We start from the raw sequence: 19,626 nt of genomic DNA on the forward strand, positions 1-19,626 counted from the left end.
TGGCTCAGGGTATACACACCAACCCTTTGCTACATTCAGGAAAGAAAATATCTTTCCAGAGACTCTGTGTGTAAGAATATTTCAGACCTTACTTTCCCATGTGAAAAACGGTGGTCCTCAAATGTCCCATAAGTCACGACAGCAATTTTTTGTTGCTGTACGTAATGCAATGATACTTTTCAAACTAAGTATGGTGTTTTCATAAATCGTGATATGATGGATCTAACCATGAACTGAGAAAAATGCATTTGATGCAACTATTTTCTCAAAATACTGGTTTGAAATTGCCGAAAATTGTCACTTTGTCCCATAAGTCACAATGGAATTGACCAAATAGCATGATGTGCATTTGGCACATGTTTATACAATGTAGTGATTAAAGTTCAACTGTAATGGACATGTGACACAGTAATATGCTTCAATTTCTTCTGTGTAGAGTATGGTAGTGTCTCATTTTTTTTTTTTTTTTTTGCTGTTTTCATTCATTTGCAGATCAATATTCAAGCAAAGCAGAGAAGTCCAGATGCTGCGCGGAAGGTCCAAATAGCAGACATTATTGAGAATGACAGTGGACAATGAGATATGAAATTGACTTTCATCACAGACATTTGATGTAAATGCCATATCATTGTTTGCCATTTACTCGACTGTACCAACATGATGTAAAATAAAACTGCGGGAGAGAGGAGGGGGTACGGTTTTAACAGACACACACCAAAACCCTTACCGTGTAGGTTTCCACGAAGGGGGTGTGTCCACTGATGCGACTACCACTGTCTGCTGGCCAGAGCCACCTATAGATTGTGCACATACAATCACTGATCTCAACTACATAGATTAGTAGTTACAGTCATTATCTGTCTGCAACGTTGTCCATGCGGGTTAAATATACATGTATCATGGAAATGTTACTGCAGTTGTGTTCTAATAGAATGGTTGTCCAGGCACTTTTGCGGTAATGTCAGGGTAGTGCTAGGGTAGAATTTGGCAAAAGTTACCACAACAACATCCGAACAACATTTTGAGGGAACCGTTTCAATAGGCAGGGTGAAAGCAGATTACCCTTACGCTACAGGGACATTGCCATGATAACTCTACTTTGAAAGGCTCTGTCAAAATGGGGTTCAAGAGTTTGACAAGACGAATGCCTCTCTCTCTCTCCAACCATTGGAAATGAAATTCCACAATTAAGCCAAGTAAAAAACAGAAAGTAGTTTCTCTTCTGGATTTTTGGAGAGGGCTAATGCAGGAGGTCCTTATATGTGATGTCTTTATATTTTTCTGATCTAAAGCGGCTGCATGCACGGGCAATAGCAAGGTAGCGCAAGGAGCTAGTGTAGTTTTGCACCGCCTCAATGATTTCCAGTCATGCAGAAAGTAACTCTAAAAATTTCACTATCTAGAATGTTTGTATCTGAGTCTACAAAGTCAGTTGAAAGTTTAATATTTTGCCGTTAATTTGAGCACTTTCACACATTTTTGGATGACTTTACAGCACTGCTGTGTATGTGTACGTATTGTATTAGGGTACCAACGGCTGCGCTACCATGGGTGTATCTTACATATTTGTACCATGACTAACTGCACGAGATGAGTACAATGCAGAGCTTGCAATTCGAGCAATCGAGTTACGTGTATTCCATAGTGAACCAAAGTCTTCTACCAGACTGGAGACTCAGAAGCAAGTGCATTATAGTGTAAAATACAGTGAGTTTGTACATGTTTGAAAATAATTTACGAGGCTGTATGAAAATACAGTAGGGTTTTTTTAGCTCACACAGTACAGTGGACATGATCATGATCATGCTTCATTTCAACAGTTATGTACTCATACCGTTGAGATGAAGACAGGTGCAAGCTCATACATGCATACAGTGTATTTACAAGATGTGCAAAGACATGTGCATTTATGATGTTCAAATGTACACGTGCTGTTTGTGCTTTCTCAATACAGTGCACTCCCATTATAACGAAATGCTTGGGACCGGCAGTTTTCTTTCGCTATAACGAAATTTCGTTATAACTGAACAAATACAATATATAATGAAAGCAAGGAAACCACACATGTATCATATTCTGTTTGTTGAATAGTCATCATACACTGGAAAGCTATGTGAAATGGGATTGACCTTTTTAATTTCGTTTGAATATTACATTTAAAAGAGAGCATGAAGTTGTTTGTTTTGTCACACATGTACAGAAAATGACAGTTTAGGATTCGGTTACAGTTCGCTATTCCAAAGGTTCATTTCGTACTAAAGATTGTTACTCTGAAGGCTCCTTATTCCGAAGTTTCACCATTCCCGGGATTCTGAAGGTTTGTTTATTTGAAGCTTTGCTCTTTTGAAGATTCGTTGTTCCGAAGGTTCATAATTTAGATGTAAATATATTGTTCGTTTTCCGAAGGTTCGTTGAATGGAAAATGAAATGAGGTTCGTCATTCTGAAGGTTTGTAAATCAAAAAATGAGAAAGGTTCACTATTCCTAAGGTTCGTTGTTATGAAGGTTTTTTAATCCGAAAATGAATTAAGGTTCGTTATTCCGACGAAGGTTTGTTGATTTAAAAAAAAAAAAAAATGGGAAAGGTACTTTATTTCAGGTTCAGTAATCTTAAGACGATTATAAGGTTTGCAATTTCCAAGTTGTGTTAGTGGACTCACCTTTTTCACTTTCGGATTAACAAAACTTTTTTTGAATGTTCCGATTAACAAACATTTTAAATTCCTACCATTTTCGGACTAACGAACCGTCATAATAACAACCATATTTCACTGTCGGATTGATGAACCTTATTGATAACAAACCTTTGGAATAACGCCAAATGTTCGTAATAACAAACCCTATTTCATTTCCGAACACATTTAGGTGTATCAGAATCTGTGTGTTTTGTAATAAAGAACCTTCGGAACAATAAAATGCTCCTTATTTAATTTCAGATTATTGTATTACAATAACGCAAGTTCCCCTCAGAAACTGTGCGTGACACACGGAGCGAACACACAGTAATGTGAAGCGTTCGCCCTTGCAGAGACGCTATAAATGCTTGTTCCGCTATGTATTTTCGAAAGTGATCCGCATTTCGTTATAATGGAGCACATTTCTTTTTTTTTTCTTTGTTGGTGGCGCTCGGAAAAGACTTCGTTATAACGAAAATTTCACTACAACCGTGTTCGTTATAAGTGAATTTTGTAACATTGACTTTAATGGCGATAATTTTGGGACCAGAAGTTTTACTTCGTTATAACGAAATTTTGTTTTAACCGTGTTCGTTGTAACGGGAGTGCACTGTACCTCGCAGGCCCACAGTACAGTGGTTGGTTTGTAGATCTCTCTTGCCTAGCAGTACCACACTGGTATATACTGAATAGACACTATATTATTACTAGAGGAGATTGTATTGCATGCATGACATTATGATCCGTAGGTTGATTTCCAGTGTTTTGTTCAGCCGCCCTAAAAGAAGTAATTATGCCTCCGCCACGAAGTGGTGCCAGAGGCATTATGTTTTCGGGTTGTCTGTCCGTCCTTTCGTCCGTCCTTCCATCCGTCCGTCCTTTCGTCCGTCCGTCCGTAATGAATTTTGTGGACAGGGTAACTATCAAAACCTTTTGAGGTATCCTCACGAAACTTGGCATGTATGTGTATTAGGGGGTGAAGTTGTGCCTATCAACTTTTGGGTGCACATGCTCAAGGTCAAAGGTCAAAAGGTCAAGGTCAAATACATAAAATTTCACTATTTCCACCATATCTATGTAATGACTGAAGATATTTTCTTGAAACTTAGTGTATACATGTATTATTCAATTAAGATTCTCTGGTGAAAGTTTGGGTCATGAGGTCAAAGGTCAAAGGTCAAAAGGTCAAGTAAAAATATTAAAACTTCACCTTTTTTCTCTGTTCCTTGGAAATTGTTCAAGGTATCTTGATGGAACATATACATGTACTGACTGGCAGTGATTATCTAGAGAATTTAAGGTTCATGGGGTCAAAGGTCAGGGGTCAAAGGTCAAGGGCAACACTCCAAACTTTTACTCTTTCCTTCATGTTTATACAATGCCAGCATGATTATTATTTTTTTTTACACTTGGTGTATGCATGTATAACCTAATAGAGATTGTCTGGAAGGTTTTTTTATGCCTCCGCCACGAAGTGGTGCCAGAGGCATTATGTTTTCGGGTTGTCCGTCCGTCCTTCCGTCCGTCCGTAATAAATTTTGTGGACAGGGTAACTATCAAAACCTTTTGAGGTATCCTAATGAAACTTGGCATGTATGTGTATTGGGGGGTGAAGTTGTGCCTGTCAACTTTTGGGTGCACATGCTCGAGGTCAAAGGTCAAAAGGTCAAGGTCAAATACATAAAATTTCACTATTTCCACCATATCTATGCAATGCCTGAAGATATTTTCTTGAAACTTAGTGTATACATGTATTACCCAATTAAGATTCTCTGGTGAAAGTTTGGGTCATGAGGTCAAAGGTCAAAGGTCAAAAGGTCAAGTAAAAATATTAAACTTCACCTTTTTTCTCTGTACAGTACCTTCGAAATTGTTTAAGGTATCTTCATGGAACATAGTGTATATACATTGTACATGTACTGACTGGCAGTGATTATCTAGAAAATTTAGGGTTCATGGGGTCAAAGGTCAAGGGAAACACTTCAAAATTTTGCTATTTCTGTCATGTTTATGCAATGCTGGCAGGATTATTATTCTTTTTACACTTGGTGTATGCATGCATAACCTAATAGAGATTCTTTGGAAAGTTTTTTTTCTTTTGTTTTTGCCTCAAAGGTCAAAAATCAAGTGAAAGTGCTGAACTAAGCTTTTCCTCCATATCTCGGAAGTGGCTCAAGTTATCTTGAATCGTACTACATATTTATGCATGTTCTGCCTGACGGTGATTATTCTATGAATTTTAGGGTCAAAGGCCAGATGAAAATGGTAACAATTTACTATTCAATACAGAAATTGCATTTTTTCCGTACCTTGAAAATAACTCAATGCATAAACATATGAATGGGTCAAAGTCAAGTTCAAGTCCTTAACTCCCAAATACATGCTCTCCTATTCATCCAATTAAACCTAGGTCAAGGAAGATGAACATTTAACACATTTGTGACAAACTTGTCGTTTAAATATTTTGCCAATTTTGTGAAAATGTACAGTGTAATCACACATTGTCCACATGTGCTATCTGGACCTATTAGGAGAATCATGCATTATGGCGGAGGCATACCAGTCGCCATAGCGACATTTCTAGTTTTCTTTTGTTTTTGCCTCAAAGGTCAACAGGTCAAAGATCAAGTGAAAGTGCTGAACTAAGTTTTTCCTCCATATCTTGGAAGTGGCTCGAGTTATCTTGAAACGTACTACATATTTATGCATGTTCTGCCTGACAATGATTATCTTATGAATTTTAGGGTCAAAGGCCAGATGAAAATGGTAACAATTTAGTACTCAATACAGAAATTGCACTTTTTCTCCATACCTTGAAAATTACTAAATGCATAAATGTATGAATGGGTCAAAGTCAAGTTAAAGTCCTTAAATCCCAAATACATGCTCTCCTATTCATCCCATTAAACCTAGGTCAAGGAAGGTGAACATTCAACACATTTGTGACAAACTTGTCATTTTAATATTTTGCCAATTTTGTGAAAATGAAATCACACATTGTCCACATGTACTGTCTAGACCTATAGGAGAATCATGCATTATGGCGGAGGCATACCAGTCGCCATAGCGACATTTCTAGTTAATACATGTAGGCCTATTGGAGGAGGGAGGAGAGGGCAAAGCCCAATAACAGAATTTTTAAATCTTCTCCAGAACCAGAACTGATAGAGCTAGGTCAGTGCAATGAGTAAATAAATTAGATTGGTGGCTGTAGTTTCAAATTTGTTCAGTGAGGTGGGCACGGGATGGGAGGACTAAGTTGAGTCCAATTTTCACATTTTCGTCTTCTTGAAAACACATGGTCAGATTTTCACCAAAATTGGCAGGTAGTGCTGGGGGATTTAATACAGGTATATAGGCCCTATCTGTACAAATGGGCAGCAGTTCCCCCAGTTGATGGCCCATAAGGGGGGGGGGGGGGAGCAAAGCCCTCCAGTCTTCATCAAGGGGACCTCAGAACCCCCAAATAAGAGAAAATAAGGAAGACGAAGAAGAAATAGAAAAATAAATAAAGAATCCGTGTATAATAATTTCTTTAAAACATACTGGCACTCTGAATACATTAGTGAACATATTTTCAAGGTTATTTGTGATTGATCCAGGTATCGGGCCTGCACAGAATTGGGGTTAGGTTTTCACAATTTGATTTTCAAAAAAAATGCAGAGTAAAATATTTTACATACAGTTGTAGGTAGCTTTGCCAGTGTAATATATACAAGTGGAAACCATCCCCCCTCCCACTCCTAGTTTGCGATGTTCTTTGGTAAAAGTCTGTGAGGTGTGACCTTGTGATACTTGGGTGGATGAGTGCAAGATACCATGTCTCTTTTTTTTTCTTTTACTTTTTCATGCTGGAAATTCATGTACCGGTACATAAAGTTTGTGTATGATATTAATACTTGATTGTGCATGTTTCTGTTGTTTGTTCCTGTTAACATGGATTTATTTCCATGTAATGGATGTGCACTTCCTAAGGAGTTACACTGATTGGACATTACATGGGAAAACACGGCACTAATGAACTACCGTACATAGTACATAACAAGATAGACTGTGTATGTCTTCATAAACCTGTGTGTGTGTCATTAGGTACAGTACATTTAAATAACAGGTCATTGCTGTTTTGCTCTCCAGTGTTCAGTGCAGACAGCAGTGCCATACATAATTATAAAATGGGTTCAAGAATGTAGCCAATTGGAAGCGCTGAAATGAGTCACGTGTGCGCACTGGCGTAGCCAGGGGGGGGCGATGGGGGCGGTCGCCCCCCCTAAGATTTGGACCGGGGATTTGGGAGGCGGAAAAAAAATGCGTGTATACTGTATGCACATGAAGCGGGTCTCCTTTGCAACCTTTCATCAAATAAGATATATATTTTTTAAATATTTCACTCAAAGTGTGCACCAGATCGTTGAATTTCAATTCAAAATATGCAAAATCTCTCGTGCTTGGGAGGGGTGTCCCCCTCCCAAACCCTCCCCCTCTGTACCTCTTTCCCTAGCTAAGTACACTTTTTAGATTTATAAAATATTATGAATAATTCTGAGTGCACAAGACTTATCACTTATATTCCGAAAACTCAAGGTTCCCTCATTGTATAAGGGGAATTTCCCCTTTTAATCGACCCTTTCCTCCCTCAGCCCCCCCCCATTCTTTTTTTTTTTTTTGGTGATTTCCCAAATGTTGATTCCATCAAATATGCGTATACGATAGATATCTCAATTTCAACCTTAAAAAGGCAAAAGCTCCATCGGAAGGGAAGGGTGGAGATAACACTCGCCAACGCCTTCTCCCTGCTCGCCCCCCCCCCCCCCCCCCGCCATGCATAGAAGTAGACTGTGGCTATACCCAGATCGCTTTATTTCAATTCTAAAAACGCAAAAGTTCCGCGTGCGGGAGGGGGAATCCCCCTTCCCCTAAGCTCTACCTCACTAGACTTTATACATACACACAGATGGTGCACATTCGGAATAAGAGCTAAATTCCGTGATTTTAACACTTCGATAAAAAAGTATTGCACCAAAACTTTGCACCAGATCGCTGAATTTCAGGTCTGAAAACGCAAAATCACCTTCGTGTGGCAGGGGATATGCCCCTATCTATACCCTCGTGTGCATGCTTTTTCTGCTTGATTGCTGAACAGACAGCGTTCATGATATTCAGTGTAAGAATTAATACAAGAAGACTAGTGTATTTAAATTATACCATTTTAAAGGCAAATTGTTCAATAATAATCTACACTAAAATATACTGCAACCATAAACAAGTGGGACTGTTTCAACTCGTTAAAACACGCAAAAACATGCATCAAATTGCACCATTTGCAACGTCAAAATGCAAAAAGTTCTCACCGTGGGAGGGGGGACACCCCCCTCCCACACCCTCCCCTCCCCCTCGCTCGCTGCACTTGCTCGGGTTCAGTCGCGTTCATGATATTCAGTGAAAAGAATTAATACAAAAAGTGCATTTAGATTACACCATTTTAAAGGCAAATTGTTCCATAATAATCTACACTAAAATGTACTGCTACCTTAAACAAGTGGGACTGTTTCAACTCGTTAAAACACGCAAAAACATGCATCAAATTGCACCATTTGCAACGTCAAAATGCAAAAAGTTCTCACCGTGGGAGGGGGGACACCCCCTCCCACACCCCCCCCCTCCCCCCTCGCTCGCTCCGCTCGCCCAGGTTCAGTCGCGTTCATGATATTCAGTGAAAAGAATTAATACAAGAAGTGTGTTTAAATTACACCATTTTATGGGCAAATTCTTCCATAATAATCTACACTAAAATATACTGTTATGTACCTTAATCAAGTGGGACTGTTTCACGTCGATAAAACGCGTAAAAACATGCATCAAATTGCACCATTTGCAACATCAAAATGCAAAAAGTTCTTCCCGTGGGAGGGGGGACATCCCCCCTCCCACACCCTCCCCTACCCCCTCGCTCGCTCCGCTCGCTCGGGTTCAGTCGCGTTCATGATATTCAGTGAAAAGAATTAATACAAGAAGTGCATTTAGATTACACCATTTTAAAGGCAAATTGTTCCATAATAATCTACACTAAAATATACTGCTACCTTAAACAAGTGGGACTGTTTCACGTCGATAAAACGCGCAAAAACATGCATCAAATTGCACCATTTACAACATCAAAATGCAAAAAGTTCTTACCGTGGGAGGGGGACACCCCCCTCCCACACCCTCCCCTCCCCCTCGCTCGCTCCGCTCGCTAGTGTTCAGTTGCCTTCATGATATTCAATGAAAAGAATTAATACAAGAAGTGTGTTTAAATTACACCATTTTATAGGCAAATTCTTCAATAATAATCTACACTAAAATATACTGCTATATACCTTAAACAAATGGGACTGTTTCACGTCGATAAAACGCGCAAAAACATGCATCAAATTGCACCATTTGCAACATCAAAATGCAAAAAGTTCTTACCGTGGGAGGGGGGACACCCCCCTCCCACACCCTCCCCTACCCCCTCGCTCGTTCCGCTCGCTCGGGTTCAGTCGCGTTCATGATATTCAGTGAAAAGAATTAATACAAGAAGTGTATCTAAATTATACCATTTTATAGGCAAATTGGTCAATAATAATCTACATCAAAATAAACTGCTACCATAAACAAGTGGGAGTGTTTCACGTCGATAAAACGCGCAAAAGCATGCATCAAATTGCACCATTTACAACATCAAAATGCAAAAAGTTCTTACCGTGGGAGGGGGGACACCCCCCTCCCACACCCTCCCCCCCCCCTCGCTCGCTCCGCTCGCTCGGGCTCGGTCGCTTCGCTCCCTCGCAGACTAACCGCCCCCCCTAAGATGAAATCCTGGCTACGCCGGTGCGTGTGCGTGCATTATGTTCTTCAGGTATGCACTAAGAAGAGTCTCTCTTCCACCTCCCTGGCCTGACGTACGTCACAATGTTTTACACTAGCAGTGCGCACTCAATCAGTTGTTACAAGTGCGTCACGCGCTACTATACGCGCTGTCAATCCTGTAAACAACTTCTAGTTCGGGCCGCGGGCTGCCACAACAGCCGGCGGCCTTTCTTGTGCATAACAGTACATGGCGTACGTATACTCTTATACGTACGTACAGTACTTATGTGCGGGATTTCCGAGTGCGACGTGCGTAAATGTTTGGGACGAACATCTTCGGACATCTTGACTTTTGAGCGAGTGCTACATGTAGCTGACTGGTATTGACCCACAAAGGTACGTGAATAATGCTGTTAGTTTTCGACCCATTTTATAAAACAAATGATGCACAGGATTATTTCGTGGCGTTAGTGAAGGTGCGGATCACTCTCGAGTATTGACAACGGTTGCAAACATGCACTCGGCTGCGCCTCGTGCATGTCGCACCATTGTCAATACTCTCGAGCGCGCCGCACCTTCACTAACACACTCTATCCTGTGCATCATTAGTATACTAGTCACTAACAATTAAATATAAAAGCCACCTGAGGCCGTTCGGCATAATCGTGATATAGTCCCCACCTCTCCGTTGGGGACTATTAGAATCCACGTATGCTCGACGCGCATAGGCTGCGTGATCACTTAGATTGTTCCAGACTAACCGCTGAGGGCGGCCTTTAATTACTATTGATATATTCGCGGGCGCCAGAATCAAAAATTTGGTGGAGATGATGTCATGTTAATAAACTTTTTTTTAAGGGGAAACCCCCTTGATTGACCAATGAGAAATGAGAAGAGAAGGTATGAAACTTATACGTCATAATAGGGGGTTCACCGTTTGAATTACTCGCTTGGCCAGGACAGTACGTCAACGATTTTCCTGACGTACTGCTTGGCGAATTAAATTCACATATTTATCAACATTTTACAAGCATTTCTCAGAAACATCATAACCACAAAACCAAAGTTTTCAGCGGTAGGTGGGGTTTTGTTTTGAGTTGTGCTAGTGTTTTTCTAAATAATTTGTTCAGTCTCTGTTCATCCTACTTTTTTCTTTTGCCGTCAGTGTTGCTCGAATCTCGTTTGTTTCCTGTTTATGTCACGCGTACGTTTCTCGTCGTCTTGGTCCCATATGTAGTGTATCATGTTACGTAAGGGGCAGGGGCGTGGTCTTGGTGACGTCGGCGCTGGTGTGGGTGGGGGGGATGCTGCTGGTCTGGGAAGGGGGGACACTGGTCTGGGAAGGGGGGACACTGGTCTGGGTGGGGGGCAGACGGGTCTGGATGAACATATTCAGAATTTAGGCAAACTGTGTAGGTTTTGTGGCCAGACACTGTCAAAGAGGCCTCTGACATTCAAAGTTCGTGATTATCTCCCATTGGTTGAAAAATATGTTTCTGTGTGTAACGATGATGATGATGATGTGTATCCCACACGGTTTTGCAAGACCTGTTACACGGGAATGAAATCCCCCAGAAACAAATGGGCCCCGTCAATGTCATGGGTGCCACACAGACGCAACAAAGTATGTGAAGTGTGCTGTAGTGCAAAAAAGTTGTCAAGTGGGGGCAGACCAGTTAGGAAAAAAAGCCCAGGCCGACCCAAGCAGGACCACTCCCTGCAGGCAACCCTCAATGCTCTCAGAGAGAAGTCGATGGTAGGAGCCAAAATTGATGAGGAGTCATTTAAAGACAAGTTCTGGGTAGCTGAGAACAGCCAAATTCGTTGTGGATTGTGTGAGCGTGTACTTGTTTGTCCTGTCTCCACCCCATGTGACCATTTGTTTTGCTTGTCATGTGTCGAAGCCCTCTTCTTGTCTAAATGTCTTGTTCATTCTTCATGCCCCACCTGCCAGACACACTTCCACTGTCAGACACTCCATCCTGCACCTACATACTTTCAACACATACTACAAAAGTCAACAGTATCATGCAAACAATGCAACACACAAATCATATATGAAAACGCACACCAACATGCCCAATCATGCACAATGACAGCAATCTCGCATCATCAAACTACGAATAGTACGATAGTGGAGCTTAACCAGCTCACGCCAATGCAAAGGGAGAGTCTTGGCACTGACATTCTGAGAGAAAAATTAAGATCTTCCAGTGATGGTGCAACGGCTGTATTCCGAACAAAGGGACAAGTGAGTCTTCATAATTCCTGCATGTTCTAAGTATTAAATAAATGTGCATAAAAAAAAAAATGTGACAAAACATATTCCCCCGAGTATAGATGAACACAAGAGAATCAGTCTGCTTTGTACTTGCTTATAAAGTATATATAATGTAAACACTTTTGTATGAGAAAACCAGGTTCAGAAAAATAACTTAATTAGAACAAGGGTACAAACATATGGAATACAAATTGTGCACAAACAATAATGGGGTAGAGAAGGAAAAGGGGGAAGTACTGGGAGAAATTGCATACCTTCTTACCAATAGGGCCTACATTACCTAACTAGAATATAGGTGACATAAAACCAACTCATTTAAAGTAGTTTGATGTCATTATTAAAGGAACATATCATGATGAGCATATCTTGTTATAGCATGTTATATCAAAGTTCTTGATACCAAATTTCTTTATCATAAATTAATAAAAAAATGGCTTCTCATTTTAATCTATATATTATAATTATAGATATTATATAGATATTGTATAGATATATAGATATCATATAGATATATAGATATAATATAGATATTATATATAGGTATATAGTATATAGCCCTTAAGACAGTCACAGAAAGTTGCAATCATGAAAATACAATATCTCTTGGCTATGTCTAGTCCCCCCCCCCCATCCCAATTAGAATCAAATTTACATTTCTTTAAAATTTGTGTGTCCCTTTTGGAATCCCGAAAATCAAATTCCTTTCCATAGCTGGTAGACCTATATTGTAGAGATAGGTAATTCAGACTGTCCTCAGAGTAATTTAATAAAACTGGAAATTTCTGTTGATGGAGGGGGACACAATACTATAGAATTTCAGTGAATTTATTCGGACCCCAAAAAGCTTTATTTTTATTCTCGTCCTTTTCAAATTTCACAGCCTCTGGTCACGAAACTCATGGTTAAACCACGGGTGTCCTCACAAGACAGTGCTCCATCAACGAAGAGGAAGAGAACAACCGCTCTTGCAAGCATAAGGGAAGAGCTATCAGATGGGTCTGGCACAATCCAGCTCCAGCATGAAGTTGATAGTGCACGGAGGTCGGGGACGCTGGATGCTGGCACGTCTATCAACATCACGGATGTCGACCTCCTCGCTGCACGAGCTATGTTGCGTCTCAGCTGGAGGAGTACAAGGAAACTGAAGTCGTAAGGAATTAGTAGTTGTTGTTTTTTACTGTTAATTCCTGGCTTAATGATCTTAAAACTTTAAAAAACGCTGGCTATGATGAAAATATAAAGGGAGCTAAATGAAGGAAATTAACAGGTATGATGATCTTTGAGATTATATGGATTGTAGGTCAATTTTAATCATCTATCAATACCAAAGTCCATCACACTTTTCTTTTTTTACATAAATGCCCTTATGAATACAGAAAAATCCTAATAACTAATGGACCAAAGTCCATCACAGTTTTAAAAATATATGCTCTTATGAATACAGAAAAATTCTAATCAAGTTTTGATACGTCATTGCTTTGTTTTTCATCTCCATTTTTAATGTCACACTTTGATTCAGGTGGCTAAAATCGCACAGCATACCAAGCCACTGTGAACAACGGGTTCGCCAGAGAGAAAAAGAGATCGTTGGTGACAACTTGGAGGGAGACCATGTGCCACTCCAATTCCATGACGAGGACACCAAGCAAACCACCATCTCACAGACTCCCCTTGTGAAGGTGTCTTCATTAGAAGAGAAGGTCATGTCACAATTGGACCAATATGACACGTGAGTCGTACCCTTTCAATTGGAAAAACAAAATGTCACAGAAATTCTCATTTCAATACAAATGATTTTTAAACTCCCTATTCTTCCTCTCTCTCTCTCTCTCTCTCTATATATATATATATATATATATATATAAACAGAAGTACTGCTCATTGTCTGTTTAAATAAATCAAGAAAATTTCTGAAAGTTTTGGCCACACCATACAAAAGAAGGCAACTAAGCTTTCAAATAAACTGGAGCATAGCTCTCAACAAAATTAAACTGGAAGGCAGTAGTCACACTCTTCCTCAGTGCCCATGGTGTGACAAAAGATCAAAAATAAAATCCGTTTCTGAATCAAACATGAAATACTTGTCTGATCATGGGCAGACGGATTTTGCAACTCACCTTTCAGAGAAGTAAATGCACAGAGAAGATGGAGGCCATGTGTAAGGTATCCAAGTTGATGCAAACTGCTAATGCATAACCATAACAGCAAAATAACAAGGTCAAAGCACACCTCAAATCAAATACGAATGTTTTCACTTTCTTCTTCACAGAATGGATCTGCTATCTTTTGAGGACACAGGTGGAGAAATCTGGGTCAAAATAGGAGGGGACAAGGGGGGATCCTCATTCAAACTCATGCTACAGATCTGTAACGTAGCCAAGCCGAACAGCATACTTAACACCAACATCATCATGATGTTCGATGCAGTTGACAGCATTTTCAACCTGGAGCTCGCTTTGAAGGGATTTTCAGCTGAAGTGGACAAGCTGGCAACCAAAACATGGAGGTATAGTAGTGTTCTTCAGAAATAATAGTGACCATCAGCACATAATACTGGTAGCCTGCAGTAAAATGTTTCCCACAATCATTGAAGACATACTGTACACTAAAAAAAAAAAGAAGAAAAAAAAAAAAACATATTGCAAAATGCACTGTAATGAGTAACATGTAATTCCAAGAGCAACATACCCAGTGCATTGAAGACAAAGATACTTTAATGCCACCCCTAAAACTTTTACATTTTTCAGAAAAAGTTTTTAAGCTGTGTTACATGAAACTATTCATTCTCATTTCTGTTCACAGGGGAAGACGACTGCGAGTGTTCCACTTTGGCGACTATGAATATCTTACCAAGATCTATGGCTTGACAGGACCCAATGGTAAGTAATGCACTTATATCATTTAATAAGGGAGGAAAGTGACAAAAGATTACTGGATGAAATGCTTCAACATCAAAAGTGTCTTTTCATTCATTCTTTTTCCATTTTCAATTCCTTAAAAGGTCGTCACTGTTGTCTGTACTGTCTTGCCAGCAAGCAAGACATGGTCAAGCCTGCCTCAGAAAGACAGTGCCAGAGCAGGACACTGGAGAGCCTGAAGCAACACCTTGAGCAGTTCAACTGTTCCCGATCGAGAAGCGCCAAGGATCACTTCAATGTAGTGCGTCAGCCCCTTCTCCCAATACCCATCGAACAGGTACTTCTACTAAAACGAAGACAAGAAACAAATAATATCAGAGAATACTTTCCTCAAACTTTTGATGCAAGTGCACTTAGTTCAGTTTTCATTTATTATTCCTCCTTTCCTTTTCTTTTTTCTTTTTTTTTTTTTGGTTTCGTTCAATTGTAGGTATGTCCTCCTGGCCTACATATCAGCCTGGGGCTGTTCCTGAAACATTTCAACAGCTTAGAAAAAGCATGCCACCAGCTCGACCTGAAGGCCATAGCTTACCTGGCACCAAAGGGCAATCCAGATACCAGTAACCTGTCTCAGAGCATGGTCAGCATGCTGGAACAGCACCGCCTGAAGGCTTCCTTAGCTGAAAAGGAGGAGGAGCGAAGGGATCTTATGGAGCAGCTGTCCTGCTTCGTGCTCCTTTTCCCCGACGAGGCAGCATCCCAGCCTGTCCAGCTCCTGCAGGAATCTGTGAAAGAAAAGGATTTGGAGATCAATGATGTGGTGTGTAACTAATACTTTAAGTTTTTAACATCTTCTGTAATCAATAACATCTTACCATTTTATCAGCTTGTACGTTTGTTTACAAAAAATCTCAATTGTTGGCAATACATTCTTACCATTACATGCGTATATTCATACTTTCTTATTCTTACAGAAAACTGCACTCAAAAAGACGACAAAGGTACCGGAGGGCAGGGGCACCATCACATCAAGCTTGGATCAAGCCCTGCAAGAAATCCACGTTCAGAGACAAGCATATCATGGAAAATCGTTTGTGGGCAACCATGTCCACAAGTGCTTACAAGTAAGTGTAGCACTTAATCAATCCTGTAATCAATCTGACTTTGCATATTTTTCTTTGGTGCCCATCATATTAATTAGACCCTGGTCTGAACTAATTATGTTCTATAATTTTCAATCTACATTTGCAGTCTGAGAACATCAAGAAATTGACGCAAACAGTTGCTGACACAACAAGAAAGCTGTGCCCAGATGACGACGACTTAATCAGAGAGGCAGATAAGGTAGCACGCACATACTACAACCTCTTCAGCCACTTTGGACGCTGCCACGTCGGCATGAACACAGCTGGTTTCCTGCAGAATGAGGAGATAGATGACCTAGGTAAGAGCAATGTCTAAAAACAAAACAAATTCATTAGTATATCTCTTTACTTACTTACAAATAATGCTTCACCAATCTTCACTTAAAAACATTAAAAATTGGCATTACAGAAAAGAAAATATAGATGAAATATATTCTCAATTTTTTTTTCTTGATTTTGGTGTTGTTCTTTTATATTTTCCATTCTAGAGAGAAGCATCAAGGAATATCTCCACTTCTTCAGGACACATTTCCCAGACGAAACAGTCCCCCCAAAAATGCACCTGCTTGAGGACCACATCATACCTTGGTTGCGGAAGTGGGGAGCTACAATGGGAACAATGGGGGAACAGGGAGGGGAATCACTCCACGCTCAAATCAATAACATAAAGAGAGACCTACGTGGATACAGTAATGATCTGGAACTGCTGATGAGGAGTGTTAAGGGCCAGTGGTTGGCAAGCAACCCGCAGACATACCGTCTTTTCACATAAGCCAATGTATATATGATACCACTTGCACAAGGATTTGGTCAGATTTTCACAATCTTGCTGGCCATGGGTATCTCACTTTAATTTTCAAGTTTTGATTGTGTCTTTTTCAACGACATCACATCCTTCAGCACTCCTACTGTAATTGAACAGCCAGACAGATGAACAATGAATTTCTCAGCAGAAAGTAGCAAACCCCACTGAATAACAATAAAAATTAAACAATGTATCGATAGTAAATGAGCAGAAAGGACAAACTTGATGGACTGAATCTGATGATAATAAACTCAACATTCTTTTATACATTATATCAAATGAAGCGAGTAAATGAAGACATGCTTTTGGCTTCATTAGTGAGATATGCTGCAATTCAAGTCGGTCCAGGATTATCAAGAACATCAATCAAATTTACATGTATGTGACAGCTGAATTCCCAGACCTTACATGTATGTATAAGCTGGATGAACAGGAGTGTACTACTATTACCTATCAGAGCAAGATCTGAATTATCACTACATGTATCTTTTGTACTGCAAGTACATGTACTGCAAGTCTTCCCAGTGGCGATCAAGCCTAGACTTAAAAGCATCGATAGATGGAGCTTCCACTACTTCTTCCGGCAGGGAATTCCAGTCCTCTATTACTCGATGTGTGAATGTATCCCTCCTTACATTTGTTCTGCATCTCATAATGTTATGTAATTGTTATGTAGAAAGTGTCTGCCAAACAATGTCAGTGTAATTTTAGCCATTAACACATATAGCCACTGACTGTCACAGCCAACACTCAGTCGATTTAATTCAAACCTCTCCATTTGGTTGTATATCAATTTTATTTGGGTGTATATTGATGTGTTATTTTTTTTTTTCTTATGAAGCACTGTTATGCTGAAAGTACAGCTCCATTTGATACAAATATTCTTTTTTTAATGAATGTACTGTACTGTCATGCTAGTATAAGGACAGCTCCATTTGATTTTAATGAAAGTAAGCAAGCAGAGTATGTTTTCTTTTTCTTTTTTTTTCGGTGCATTGAATCCTATTCTTTACAAATGCACTATTTCTGCTGAAAGTACAGCTAAGTTCTGATTTCATAATAATTTGTGTTTTGTTGAATCGCGGATTCTGTGATACATGTGATTCGATTTATTATGAAATTGTATTGATTATGCCATATGGAATCAATAAAAGATTATGGAATAACAATAAAAAAAAAACTATCTCTGGCTCACACCAGTAGTGCCAGTAACACGTATAGAGTCGAGTCTAAACCTATTCTATCTGACTACCTAGACGCTAGTATTGTGTAAAATTTTATAGACACTGATAGATACAGCAGTTAATAGCGCCGAATCCTTCCACAGGCCATTCCATTATCCACGCATAAAGCAAAATATTAGGCTTTTACATAAATTTAGACACGACAAATCACAGTTCACACCGGCACACCTAACTATATAACTAACTATGTTAGGTAAATTTTACACCTGCAGCTGCTAGTAGCTGCTATAAAGTCAAAACAATTTTCATGTCCACTAACTACATACATGTACGATACGCAATGTACCGGTGAACATGCAACTGTACTGCTGCATGCTGATACACAGACACGGGAGGCGAAGTCGTTAATTACGAAAAAAAAAAACAATAAATAAATGAAATTCGACGATATATGATGAAAATAGTCATTGAGACTTACTAATGTGAGATTGATGTGCAGTAAAACACAGATTCCCGTGCACTTCAGGTTTACCTTCAGTACGATATTTGACGATTTCAGGTAGACTTCTGACACTTTCAGGAACACGCAAAAAATGTAGGATTACATGTCCTATGCATTGTACGACGTCAAACTTCCTCCTCTTTCAGAATATGTTACTCATTTAGTGTGAAAAACTCCTTTCTTGGTTTTTGAAGATTATTAAAAAAAAGTTAATTTCAAGAATTCCATGAAATTGAAATATACGAAAGTAAGGGTATTTAAAAATATCGAAAATAATAATAAAATAGTACGTGTTTTTATGTTATTATAGTGAAATAGAAAAAATGGGAGTTTGTGAAAAGGTAGGTACGAGGTTCATCACTCAACTGGACAAGGATCACCTTTTAGAATTGCTTTGAAAAACAACAAAAACGTGACTTGACGATAAATGAATGTAAACAAAGAGGTGCAGTGTGCGCATGCGCGCAGCATTCCTTTTTTTTTCCTGTCGCGCCGAACTAAGTGAGCGCTGCGCGGATACGTGAATCCCACTCTACCTACCTAGTTGAGAGTGTAGCACGTAGTGTGTAGAGCTGTACCTGTCTGCCTCCCTCTTGCGGATTTTGATGCAACTGACGTCATGATTGGTCAATAGCCGTGAGACAACACACACTAAAGTGACACACACACACTCTTCATACAGTACTGCGTATCTCCGTGTATCTCCCTCTATTATATGGTCGTGATATAGTCCCCACTCTATGGGAAACTGCGTGCGAATTATTTTTCAATTCAATTCAAAGTTTATTTCATTTTTCGGCAAAACATATAAGTCACACTTCTTTTGACAACAGAGAATAAGGTAAACAAAACATTATGTATCAAAAGAATGTACAACAATTGAGAACCTTATCGTAATTATACATTGTAGTAAAAAAGAAGCAGAAGTGATCGAAATGAAGTACATGTATAACTTTGCTTAAAGTGCGAAAAAATGGAGAGACCCACTAAAAAGACAGAGCTTGTAGAATGTGGGCCCCTCTGTAATAATAACATCAATGGGAAGATCAGTTGTGGGGATGAAGCATCATAAATACAAAAGGAAAAAAGAAAGAAAAAAGAAGAGGAAGAAGTCTGGAAGCCCACTGAGAATTAGATTCACAAATAAGTACACTTACTCATGTAGACGTGAACAACATAGGACAAGACTAGACAACAAAACAACTGCTGGAAGAAAGGTTGTACGGGACAAAACGGGGTGGACAAGACTAACAGACGCGAACAAACATGAAGCAAGACTAGACAACAAAACTACTTATGAAGAAAAGGCTGTACGGGACAAAACGGAATGGACAAGACTAACAAA

General features: G+C 39.5%; 2 protein-coding genes across 2 annotated transcripts in view; both read left to right on the top strand.

The window, feature by feature from the left end:
- LOC139733139 (SRA stem-loop-interacting RNA-binding protein, mitochondrial-like) overlaps window positions 1-6,856 on the top strand; it is a 47,479-nt gene extending 40,623 nt beyond the window's left edge. The window contains exon 4 of the mRNA XM_071643979.1: window positions 493-6,856. Coding sequence (XP_071500080.1) covers window positions 493-579 — 87 coding nt within the window. The 3' untranslated portion in view covers window positions 580-6,856. The remainder of the gene's footprint in view (window positions 1-492) is intronic.
- A 3,893-nt stretch (window positions 6,857-10,749) lies between these two features.
- LOC139733130 (uncharacterized) lies at window positions 10,750-16,562 on the top strand. Its single transcript, XM_071643971.1, has 10 exons — window positions 10,750-11,757; window positions 12,668-12,936; window positions 13,307-13,516; window positions 14,057-14,293; window positions 14,590-14,666; window positions 14,789-14,982; window positions 15,136-15,465; window positions 15,620-15,769; window positions 15,897-16,089; window positions 16,279-16,562. The coding sequence occupies exons 1-10, from the start codon at window positions 10,750-10,752 to the stop codon at window positions 16,560-16,562; spliced, it is 2,952 nt and encodes a 983-aa protein (XP_071500072.1).
- The last annotated feature ends 3,064 nt before the right edge of the window (window positions 16,563-19,626 follow it).

The sequence above is a fragment of the Diadema antillarum genome, unplaced genomic scaffold, assembly GCF_040938485.1.
Source record: "Diadema antillarum isolate AM-2024a unplaced genomic scaffold, OU_Dant_1.0 seq00000461_RagTag, whole genome shotgun sequence".
NCBI lineage: Eukaryota > Metazoa > Echinodermata > Echinoidea > Diadematoida > Diadematidae > Diadema > Diadema antillarum.